Below are 12,737 nucleotides of genomic sequence, written 5' to 3'. Positions count from 1 at the left end.
TCCTGTACAATGACTGATAACACCTCTATATACAGCAGATAACATAGGATCCACCATTCACAATATGCAATGTCACAGCTCACCTCCTCCTCCTGTACAATGACTGATAACACCTCTATATACAGTAGATAACATAGGATCCACCATTCACAATATGCAATGTCACAGCTCACCTCCTCCTCCTGTACAATGACTGATAACACCTCTATATACAGCAGATAACATAGGATCCACCATTCACAATATGCAATGTCACAGCTCACCTCCTCCTCCTGTACAATGACTGATAACACCTCTATATACAGTAGATAACATAGGATCCACCATTCACAATATGCAATGTCACACCTCACCTCCTCCTCCTGTACAATGACTGATAACACCTCTATATACAGCAGATAACATAGGATCCACCATTCACAATATGCAATGTCACAGCTCACCTCCTCCTCCTGTACAATGACTGATAACACCTCTATATACAGTAGATAACATAGGATCCACCATTCACAATAGGTGATGTCACAGCTCACCTCCTCCTCCTGTACAATGACTGATAACACCTCTACATACAGTAGATAACACAGGATCCACCATTCACAATAGGTGATATCACAGCTCACCTCCTACTCCTGTATAATGACTGATAACACCTCTATATACAGTAGACAACATAGGATCCACCATTCACAATAGGTGATGTCACAGCCCACCTCCTCCTCCTGTATAATGACTGATATCACCTCTATATACAGTAGATAACATAGGATCCACCATTCACAATAGGTGATATCACAGCTCACCTCCTACTCCTGTATAATGACTGATAACACCTCTATATACAGTAGACAACATAGGATCCACCATCCACAATAGGTGATGTCACAGCTCACCTCCTCCTCCTGTACAATGACTGATAACACCTCTATATACAGAAGATAACACAGGATCCACCATTCACAATAGGTGATGTCACAGCTCACCTCCTCCTCCTGTATAATGACTGATAACAACTCTATATACAGTAGATAACACAGGATCCACCATTCACAATAGGTGATATCACAGCTCACCTCCTCCTCCTGTATAATGACTGATATCACCTCTATATACAGTAGATAACACAGGATCCACCATTCACAATAGATGATGTCACAGCTCACCTCCTCCTCCTGTATAATGACTGATAACACCTCTATATACAGTAGATAACACAGGATCCACCATTCACAATAGGTGATGTCATAGCTGACGCTGCTTGACTTTCCACTCTCTTGTGTTGCTTGTGCATTTCTTAAAACAATAGGCTGTTGATGGCTGATTAATTAGTGTTTTATGTCAGTTCCTAAAACACTTTAAAAATGCGCAAAATTTTTGAACATAAAGGAATTTTGTAGAAAAAGAAATTACAAAAAATGTGCGGCTCCGGGACCGAGTGGGATGACGTCTGCCTGGTAAATGCCTCAAAAGTAGCGATGTTGCTTAAACCAGAAATGTAACTGCAATCCCTGACAGAAGTCTTAGGCCAGTTTCACACGTCAGTGGCTCCGGTATGTGTGGTCACAGTTTCCTCACGTACCGGAGACACTGACACACGTAGACACATTAAAATCAATGTGTCTCTACACGTCAGTGATTTTTTGCGGACCGTGTGTCTGTGTGCAAAACACGGAGACATGTCTACGTTTCTCCGGCAGCGTCGTGCACACGGAGAACAGTGTGCACTCTCCTCCGTGTGCACGTACCGACGCAGGAGAAACAGCCCTAGAGTTAAGCGCTGTCCCCTGCTTTTGGTGCTGAAGCCGGCGTTCGCTGGAGAGAAGGAATGAAAAATCAAGGTTTTGGGGTTTTTTTGTGTTCAAAATAAAGTTCGTGGTCACCTCCCGCCTCCCTCCCCCAGTGCGCCCGCCTGCTTGCATTAAAATACTCATCCAGCTCCCGCGATGCCTCCTCTCAGCGCCGGCAGCTTGTCCTGTGTGAGCGGTCACGTGGTACCGCTCATTACAGTGATGAATATGCGGCTCCACCGCTATGGGTGCCTGCAGAAGTTGATACTGATTTTTTTTTTATATATATATATATATATATATATATATATATATATATATATATATATATATATATATATATAATGGGGGCAGGTCAGTGAGGGATCAGTAATCAGAGCACCACATGAGGACCCCCCACAGATCATATCATTAACTCAAAACTGGAAATAACGATTACACAACAACCACAAGACAGATTTCATCACCAGGTATCATTGTCATCAGTATAACGGTGCCGACCTGACACTGTCTGTAGGTCACTGAGCACAATCCTGCTGACAGGTTCCCTTTAAGACTGCTGTCTGCCTCCGCGGACGGTGTGACAAGGTGCAGTGTGAGCTCGGCCTCAGGACGCGGTCACACCACTGTATATTCTCTCGTCTGAGGGAGTTGGGCCGGCCGTGCCCGTCACACTGTGAACGATTCTCTCAGATGAGGAAGAAGATGGGGAAAAGAACCGTCTCCATCTTCTCCATTGTTGCAGTCTGTATGACATCCGTGTGCGGTGCGACGGTTCTCACGGCCTCGATCTGACGCGGTGTCCGATAGTCCGGCCGTCTGCACCTGCCCTGAGGTGAAACAAAGGATGGAGCGGCGTCCGGGCAGAACACGTGTGCAGCTGCTGCCGGTGTATATATATATATATTATATATATATATATATATATATATATATATATATATATATATATATATATATATATATATATATATATAGATACACTACATGCGTCATCATTAATTACAGCCGGTGATGTCCCTCCTGGGGGACAGTCACATGCCTGACATGCCAGGGAAAGGAGACTTATAGGCCGTGCAGTGCTGCACTGGGAAATTAATTATGCAAATTGCCTTCATAATAATTATACTATTATCCAAATTTGCATAAATTATAGCAAAAATGTTAATGTAAACATTTTTGAAGCATGAAGGTTTCGCTTTAAAGGAATGTCACCTTTTCTATGTAGAATATACATGTATTAGAACATATATATATATATATAGAGATACTTTATGGCTAGAATCCCTGCTGTGTGATCACGGGGTCACAGCTGTCACTGACTTCCGGCTTCTCAGATCAGCTGATCCTGACACAAAACTACAAGTCCCGACATGCATTGCGGGGCTGACTCATGACTCAGCGCCGACCATAGATTGTACTGTGTGAGTGTAGAAAAAAAAAAGAAAAAAGGCCGCCGCGCCTGTGTGGACGCCCGAGGGGGTGAAGGAAAGGGCCGGTCAGCTGCGCGCGCTCGCTCCTTCCTACTTCCGGGTTGTCGCCGACCATTGACGTCACCGCATCCGGGTCTTGCGAAGGACTCAGTGGTGACGTGTTGTTATGACAGGAGGCGAAGTTCAGAGCAGCTGAGGGCAGCGGCAGGTGAGACGGCAGCGTGCGACCTGTGTGTCTGTGTATAGCGGAGGGGAGGCTGCAAGGTGCGAGTGTCAGAGCAGTGCGACTAATAAACAGAGGGGCAGACTGCTCCTTATACAGAGGGGGAGACTGCTCCTTATACAGAGGGGCAGACTGCTCCTTATACAGAGGGGCAGACTGCTCCTTATACAGAGGGGCAGACTGCTCCTTATACAGAGGGGGAGACTGCTCCTTATACAGAGGGGGAGACTGCTCCTTATACAGAGGGGGAGACTGCTCCTTATACAGAGGGGGAGACTGCTCCTTATACAGAGGGGGAGACTGCTCCTTATACAGAGGGGGAGACTGCTCCTTATACAGAGGGGGAGACTGCTCCTTATACAGAGGGGAGACTGCTCCTTATACAGAGGACAGAGGGGAGACTGCTCCTTATACAGAGGGGAGACTGCTCCTTATACAGAGGGGAGACTGCTCCTTATACAGAGGGGGAGACTGCTCCTTATACAGAGGGGAGACTGCTCCTTATACAGAGGGGGAGACTGCTCCTTATACAGAGGGGGAGACTGCTCCTTATACAGAGGGGGAGACTGCTCCTTATACAGAGGGGGAGACTGCTCCTTATACAGAGGGGAGACTGCTCCTTATACAGAGGGGAGACTGCTCCTTATACAGAGGGGAGACTGCTCCTTATACAGAGGGGAGACTGCTCCTTATACAGAGGGGGAGACTTCTCCTTATACAGAGGGGCAGACTGCGCCTCATACAGAGGGGAGACTGCTCCTTATACAGAGGGGGAGACTGCTCCTTATACAGAGGGGCAGACTGCGCCTCATACAGAGGGGCAGACTGCGCCTCATACAGAGGGGCAGACTGCGCCTCATACAGAGGACAGAGGGGAGACTGCTCCTTATACAGAGGGGAGACTGCTCCTTATACAGAGGACAGAGGGGAGACTGCTCCTTATACAGAGGGGAGAGTGCTCCTTATACAGAGGACAGAGGGGAGACTGCTCCTTATACAGAGGGGGAGACTGCTCCTTATACAGAGGGGCAGACTGCGCCTCATACAGAGGGGCAGACTGCGCCTCATACAGAGGGGCAGACTGCGCCTCATACAGAGGGGCAGACTGCGCCTCATACAGAGGGGCAGACTGCGCCTCATACAGAGGACAGAGGGGAGACTGCTCCTTATACAGAGGGGAGACTGCTCCTTATACAGAGGACAGAGGGGAGAGTGCTCCTTATACAGAGGGGAGAGTGCTCCTTATACAGAGGACAGAGGGGAGACTGCTCCTTATACAGAGGACAGAGGGGAGACTGCTCCTTATACGGAGGGGGAGACTGCTCCTTATACGGAGGGGGAGACTGCTCCTTATACGGAGGGGGAGACTGCTCCTTATACGGAGGGGGAGACTGCTCCTTATACGGAGGGGGAGACTGCTCCTTATACGGAGGGGGAGACTGCTCCTTATACGGAGGGGGAGACTGCTCCTTATACGGAGGGGGAGACTGCTCCTTATACGGAGGGGGAGACTGCTCCTTATACGGAGGGGGAGACTGCTCCTTATACGGAGGGGGAGACTGCTCCTTATACGGAGGGGGAGACTGCTCCTTATACGGAGGGGGAGACTGCTCCTTATACGGAGGGGGAGACTGCTCCTTATACGGAGGGGGAGACTGCTCCTTATACACTGGGCAGACTGCTCCTTATACGGAGGGGGAGACTGCTCCTTATACAGGGGGGAGGGGGGGACTGCCCCTTGTACAGTGGCCAGCCCTATAATGTAGAGGTTATGTTTGTCTGTGTTATATGATTGGTCTGTTGAATCTGTGAAATGTCACTGAGAGATGAGCCAGAATCCTGGTCCTGTGCGTACATAACGTATATACAGTTGTGCTCAAAAGTTTGCATACCCCAGCAGAATTTTGGCTTTCTTGGCCTTTTTTTTCAGAGAATATGAATGATCACACAAAACTTTTTCTCCACTCGTGGTTAGTGGTTGGGTGAAGCCCATGCAGCCCATTCTTCTTCAAGTGCCTCGTTATTCTGCATCTTGAAACAGCCACACTGCTAGTTTTCAGAGAGTCCAGTATTTCAGCTGATGTTATTTGTGGGTTTTTCTTTGCATCCTTAAAAATGTTCCTGGCTGTTGTGGATGACATAGTTGTTGGTCTACCTGACCGTGGTTTTGTCTTTACAGAGCCCCTGATTTTTCCATTTGTTAATCGCAGTTTGAACGCTGCTGACTGGCATTATCAATTCCTTGGATATCTTTTTGTATCCCTTTCCTGTTTTATACAGTTCAACTACCTTTTCATGTAGATCCACTGACAATTCTTTGGCTTTCCCCGTGACTCACAATCCAGAAATGTCAGTGGCTGGATGAAAGATGCAAGAGTCTGTCTGGATCCCAGAAACTCGCTCAGCTTTTATGCCCACACACTGATTACAAGCAAACAGGTCACAGGTGAGGAAGTTGCCTTTAGTAGCCATTTAGACCCATTTGGGTCAACTTCTGTGCATGTTATCAGGCCAAAATCACCAGGGTATGTGAACTTTTGATCAGGATCATTTGGATTTTTGGGTTGTCATTATAATTTAAAAAGAGAAAACACAATAGTCTGACAATAAATGGCTTCACCCAACCACTAACCATGAGTGGAGAAAAAGTTTTGGTGTTATCATTCATATTCTCTGAAAAAAGGCCAAGAAAGCAAAAATTCTGCCGGGGTATGTAAACTTTTGAGCACAACTGTACATACCGCATGTGACAGCTCTTGCAGTGGAGGTGACGTTCCTGTTCTCAGGACACTTTACTGACGCTTTTAAATTATTGCCGAAATGATTACACAACCCCAATTCCCCAAAAGTAGGGGCCAGAGTGTAAAATATAAAGAATTTAAGATTGCAGGAAATCTCCTATCGCCTTTCTTTTATTCACTGCAGAACAAAAAACAGATCAGAAGTTTAACATTGTACATTTTATAATTTCAATTGAAAATATTAACTAATTTAGAATTTGATCGCAGTGACTCAACTCGAGAGTTGGGACAGGATTCACAAACTGGCTGAAACAGTAAGTGGTACTAATGAAAAACAGTCGGGGGTTACATTTTCAACTTGGTCACATATATAATAAGAGCGTTTGAAAGAGGCAGAGTGTCTCAGAAGCCAAGATGGTAAGAGGTCACCAGTGTGAACTGCTGCTTACAATTGTGGAGCAATTTCTGAGAAATGTTCCTTAAAGTAAAATTGCAAAGACTTTGAATATCCTCCATCTACAGGAAAAAATATCAAGAGATTCAAAGGTTCTGGAGAAATCCATTTGTGCAAGGGACAAGTCCCATGGTCGCTATTGGATTGTAAATCTCTATCCTGCAAAGAAGAAGCCGTATATTGGCACAATCCAGAAACACTGCCATATTCTCTGTGCCAAGGCTCTTTTATAATGGACGTAGACCAAATGAAAAAACTGTTCTGTGGTCAGAGGAATCAGAATGTGAATTCTTTATAGAAACCACGTACGTTGTGTCCTGTAGACTGAGGAGCGGGACCGTCCAGCTTGTTGTCGAGGCGCGGGACCGTCCAGCTTGTTGTCGAGGCGTGGGACCGTCCAGCTTGTTGTCGAGGCGCGGGACCGTCCAGCTTGTTGTCGAGGCGCGGGACCGTCCAGCTTGTTGTCGAGGCGCGGGACCGTCCAGCTTGTTGTCGAGGCGCGGGACCGTCCAGCTTGTTGTCGAGGCGCGGGACCGTCCAGCTTGTTGTCGAGGCGCGGGACCGTCCAGCTTGTTGTCGAGGCGCGGGACCTGGAGCAACATCTGCTATATCCAGACAACGTCTATTTCAGGGAAGAACTTTCATACCTGAGCAGGACAATGGGAAACTCCATACTGCTTCCATCACAACAGCTTGGCTCCACAGAAGAAGAGATCGGGTGATGTACCGGCAGTCCGGACCTTTCACCAATAGAAAACATTTGGTGCATTATGAGAAGAAAAATCCGGCAACGTTCCCGGACTGTGGAGCTGTGAGAATCCTACATAAGACAATTGATAGGGACAACCTTCCTCTCCTACAACTCCAGCATTTGTCTCCTCACTTCCCTAACATTTACAGACTGGTTTCTACAGTAGAGGGGACTTTTCACGATGGTGGACACCACCCGGGCACAACTTTTTTGAGACTTTTCGCTGCCATCAGTTTCTAAATACGTTAATTTTTTCAAAATGAGAAATGTCCAACGTTCACCCTCTGATCTGTTCTCGGTTTCCGCATCATATTTTTCTTTACATTTTATGTTGCGTCCCAACTCTTTTGGAATTGAGGTTGTGTATATAGATTTGATTTTAGTGCATTCTTAGACTTTAGTGACTTAAAGTGGAGATAATGACGTCCTGTGAACATGTCATGGCTGCTGGTGACTGAGTCCTCTCCATGTTACTGACATCACATTGGTCCGCGGTGACCACCACCAGGTGTGAACTTTCTGCTGACCCATCCTATCATGGATGAGATGGAGCAAGAAGACGCTGCGTCATCCACCTTCTCCCCATCGCTGGACGTGGGGTCAGATATGGGCGTCCTGGGGACCCTCCCTACAATATACACCCTCCTGGTCTCCCGAATTCACCAGGTCAGTAGGTCTGTTCCATACTGGATTTATATGGGTCATTTGACAAAATGCTGCCATGTAAGAGGGGATTATGGGGCCGACTGCAATGTAGCCGCAAGTTGCAGACCACCTCGTACGACGAGCCGACGCAGAGGAGTCATATTTGTGTCATGGTGCAATATAACGCCTCATGGGGGGGGGATCTATCACCATGGAGCCAAATGTATGGCAAATCTGAATATACCAGATAATTAGAATTTATTCTGTGCTAGATGGACGGAGAGTTTTTCTGTAATGTTTAGACTTCAGAGAGTTATATCAAAGCCATATTTTATTTGTTTTTTGTTTTTTGCCAGATTTTTGTTAAAATGTTTTGGTTCACCTCCTACTATAATTTCTGAATACGACAGCGGAGCAGGGAGGGTTGTCGAATGTGGTTTGCTCCAAAGTTCAACCAGAGGCGTAGTGTAGACTTTAGTGCAAAGTAAACAAAAGCCAAATAATATGCTCGAATAATATGTGCTCGAATAATATGTTCGAGTCCCCGCAGCTCTGTGTCTCGTGGCTGATCGACAGGCGCAGCTAATGCAAGGATTGCCTAACAAACAGGTTGATGGGTCCCTGTCAAACAGCGTTGGGGGCTTGAACATATTTTTCGGGCATGCCAAAGACACTCTGCTAGCACATGAGCATGCTCAGGTAACACCAGAAAAAAGTAAATGGACCACCGGGCCTCAATCACATGAAAGCAAAAGGAATAGACCCCTAAAATCTAACTTTTATTCATTCACTTAAAAGTATATTACCGGTACTCGCAAAACAATCTTCTAAATCTTCTAAAAATAGTCTTGAGTAATAATCAGTAACAACCAGGATTCAGTCCAGGGTGCTGATTGATAAGAGACTTAGATATATCTAATTACGGGGTCTATTCCTTTTGATTTTCATGTTCGGGTAACACCTTATCTGACATGACAAATAGTGATTCATTTTATTTTTATTTGTTTTCTTTGTTTTAAAATGGTTTTCTGGGGAAAACAAGTCATGACATATCTGCAGAATAGCTGATAATTTATCGGTGGATGGAGGTCCGACTGCTGGTACCTGCACCGATCGACTAAACAAAGACCTTTTATCCTTATTGGGAAGCGACCCCCATTCAGCAGATGAGTGATCACTTGTTTTCACCGGATGACCCATCTGAAGTCTGTGGGCCTGCCCGCTGGGCTGTGGGCCTGCCCGCTGGGCTGTGGGCCTGCCCGCTGGGCTGTGGGCCTGCTCGCTGGGCTGTGGGCCTGCGAAAGAAAGCTAATTTTCTGATATTGCCATCCCTTTACGTGTTTTAAAGGGATTATCCAGGGGAGAAATATATATATTTTAAACCAATGGCCAAAAAAAAATCCATATTTACCTCTCCGATCCACAGCTGCTCATGTTCAGACTTTGCTTGCTTCTCCACCAGCATCTATGTCCTGTTGGAAAGAGACCGGCAGCCTCCGGACGGGTGCTACAAAGCATCGCTGGGTGTTTCTACGCCATCCTGAGATGTTTTCAAAATATTTTTCTTAGCCAGTAGGAAAAGTGGTCACAAGTGTTCTATTCTACATCTTACGCCGTATGAAGGTGCTGCCACAGGGGGTGACTGCTGCCTAAACTCACCAACCGCAGTGGCTAACGGGCGCCATGTCATGTGTGGGCAGCCGTCCGCCCTCCGGAGTGAAGAAAGTTGGCATCTTGATGACTATACAGGTTTTCAGGCTGCTTCCGTCATATAGGAAAGGTCCCATCTCCATGTTGGGTGTTTTAAGCCAGTGTTTCGCAAACTCCAGTCCTCAGGAGCCCCCAACGGATCATGTTGGATACCAAGGATTTCCTTGGTATTGCACAGGTGATGAAAATTATTATCAAAGTATCAGAAATTTCCACAGGATTGGAAATCTTGAAAACGTTTACTGTTGGGAGGCCCCTGAGGACTGGAGTTTGCGAAACACTGGTGTAGCTCCCGAATGCCTCAGCTGAAGAATTGCAGGTTGGAGACTATGGACTTGTAGAATGTACATAGGTGGCTCTGTGATACTGTCCATGTGTGCTATCATTTTCTATAAAGATCTGTTAATGTTACAGTTGGTGTCTGCTCTGCCCGAAGATTTCCAGCCCGGGCCTGATTTCCATGGCGTGGACTGGGAGCCGGTCATCATGGCCTTCTTAGTGGGACTTGTCTCTTTCTTGATTTTCTTCTGGAGAACGTGTCTCTCGGTGAGTGCTCCCACAAGACGACGTCTCTGCCTGCGCGTCACAACATAGAATAACGACCCATTTACTTGTACAGATGTTGCCCATTGATGAGACTAGGGATTTTTACTATGTACCAAACTTCATGTGGATGAACTGTCCCCACACAGCAGGCAATTTGTCAGCAGCACGTCCCGGGTTTACAAGATGTGCTGCCGATAGCACTTATCTTTTAGGCCCCATTATTCATCTCTGATCGCTGCCTGATGAACTGGTGTACTTACTAGTGTTCATTCAGCCGATTTATCTATCCGTGTCAAGGGGTCTTCACAGGGTATTCCCTTATTACACAGTATTTGCCATAATGCCCGATGGGAACAATTCACACTTTTAGGACTGTTCTGATCGGAAGAATGGAGGTCCTGTGACCCCCTATTCGGAGCAGCCGCTTCTCTATTCTCCTAAAATGCGAGAGTTCCAAAGTAATCGCATATCCTGGGGATGGGAATGCCCTGTTATGTCCCGCTAATGGCAGCAGCGGAGCGATCTCATACACATCGCATTAAGCTGGAAGCTTTTCTTAGCTGTCCGATAATCTTATTTGGCGAGTGTCCCCTTTCACTCCCCGGCCGCCCCCGCAGTCCTGACCTTTTTGTAGATTCGTGTGTCAGGGGGACATTGTAGTAACACGTGTGATCTGTTCTCTTGCAGGTGAAGAGCAGAATGTATCAAGGTAAGTTTTCCTGATTGTCTAGATCTGGTGTGTGAATCGTTATAACGCTGCATCTGCAAATCCTGACACTATGACCGAGCAAGATCTAAAAGCAGCCTTATTATTTCTGCTGGAGTTATAGTTGCTTCCTTTCTTATATTTTAAGTTGTGCAGACTTTTTAGTTTAGAGCATCGTTGTAGCGGCCAGAGAGGAAATCTCTTTTAAACGGTATTTCCATCTCCAAAATCCTATCAAAATATGTAGTAGGTGTAATAATAATATGAGCAAATGCCTCCAATTAGAAAAGTAGTGTAGTTCTTTTGATTAGCTGTGTTGCATGGTGCAGGGCATTGCAGTAGCTTAGGTATCCATAGTTACGACCATTAACAGCTAACGGTCACTATATTAGTGGCTGTAACTATGGATACATAAGCTACTGCAATGTCCTGAACATGGAGTAAGCGACATAGCGAATCAGAAGAACTGTACTACTTTTGCAACTGTGGAGGTATTTGCTAATATTATTATTATTATTATTTACACCTACTACATATTGGGATATGATCTTGGAGTAGGGAGTACCTCTTTAACTTTGTCTCTGCTTTGACCACATGGACACTCACTTTTATAGGGTTATTCTCCTCAGCATCGCTGGTTGAAAATGTAAAGTCCTTGTAAAAACAAGGAACTTTGCAATTTACTACTTATTAAAAGTCCTAGGCGAGAAGTACAGCGCTTACAAGCGTGTTCTTGGCTATAGAGCTTGTAAGTGCTGCTCTGAAGCTGGCCAGATTGCTTTAATGCCCCTGCTCTCCTCCGACGCTGCAAAGGATAAAACTGCTTCATCGGAAAGCTCACTGTTCGGGCCAGCGGTCTGACTTTTGCTGCTGGTCCAAACTGTCAGTCAAGCAAGAGAATCCCAGCCCTCCGACTGGCAGGACTTTGGGAGGTGGGGGTGAGCGGTGCTGTCCTGCTGGCAGGACTCCGGGAGGCGGGGGTGAGCAGTGCTGTCCTGCTGGCAGGACTCCGGGAGGCGGGGGTGAGCAGTGCTGTCCTGCTGGCAGGACTCCGGGAGGCGGGGGTGAGCGGTGCTGTCCTGCAGGCAGGATTCCGGGAGGTGGGGGTGTGTGGTGCTGTCCTGCTGGCAGGATTCCGGGAGGTGGGGGTGTGTGGTGCTGTCCTGCTGGCAGGACTCCGGGACATGCGGGCGCGTGGTGCTGTCCTGCCGGCAGGACTCTAGGAGGCGGGGGCGAGTGGTGCTGTCCTGCAGGCAGGACTCTGGGAGGCGGGGGCGAGTGGTGCTGTCCTGCAGGCAGGACTCCGGGAGGCGGGGGTGAGCAGTGCTGTCCTGCTGGCAGGACTCCGGGAGGCGGGGGTGAGCGGTGCTGTCCTGCAGGCAGGATTCCGGGAGGTGGGGGTGTGTGGTGCTGTCCTGCCAGCAGGACTCCGGGAAGCGGGGGCGCGCGGTGCTGTTCTGCTAGCAGGACTCCGGGAAGTGGGGGCGCGCGGTGCTGTTCTGCCAGCAGGACTCCGGGAAGCGGGGGCGCGCGGTGCTGTCCTGCCAGCAGGACTCCGGGAAGCGGGGGCGCGCGGTGCTGTCCTGCCAGCAGGACTCCGGGAAGCGGGGGCGCGCGGTGCTGTCCTGCAGGCAGGACTTCGGGACTTCAGGAGGCGGGGGCGCGCGGTGCCGTCCTGCAGGCAGGACTCCGGGAGATGCGGGCGCACATTGCTGTCCTGCAGAATATGTTAAAGTCGATA

General features: G+C 47.7%; 1 protein-coding gene across 2 annotated transcripts in view; it reads left to right on the top strand.

The window, feature by feature from the left end:
• The window catches only part of MIA3 (MIA SH3 domain ER export factor 3), an 80,918-nt gene that overhangs the window by 29,598 nt on the left and 38,583 nt on the right, over nt 1–12,737 (top strand). For both annotated transcript variants that reach the window (XM_077282229.1, XM_077282230.1), the window contains exons 7-8: nt 10,159–10,290; nt 10,978–10,999. In XM_077282229.1, coding sequence (XP_077138344.1) covers nt 10,159–10,290; nt 10,978–10,999 — 154 coding nt within the window. The remainder of the gene's footprint in view (nt 1–10,158; nt 10,291–10,977; nt 11,000–12,737) is intronic.

The sequence above is a fragment of the Ranitomeya variabilis genome, chromosome 2, assembly GCF_051348905.1.
Source record: "Ranitomeya variabilis isolate aRanVar5 chromosome 2, aRanVar5.hap1, whole genome shotgun sequence".
In the NCBI taxonomy this organism is placed as follows: Eukaryota; Metazoa; Chordata; class Amphibia; order Anura; family Dendrobatidae; genus Ranitomeya; species Ranitomeya variabilis.
Note: the sequence above shows the minus strand (reverse complement) of the source record. Positions and strands in the feature narration are given on the sequence as shown.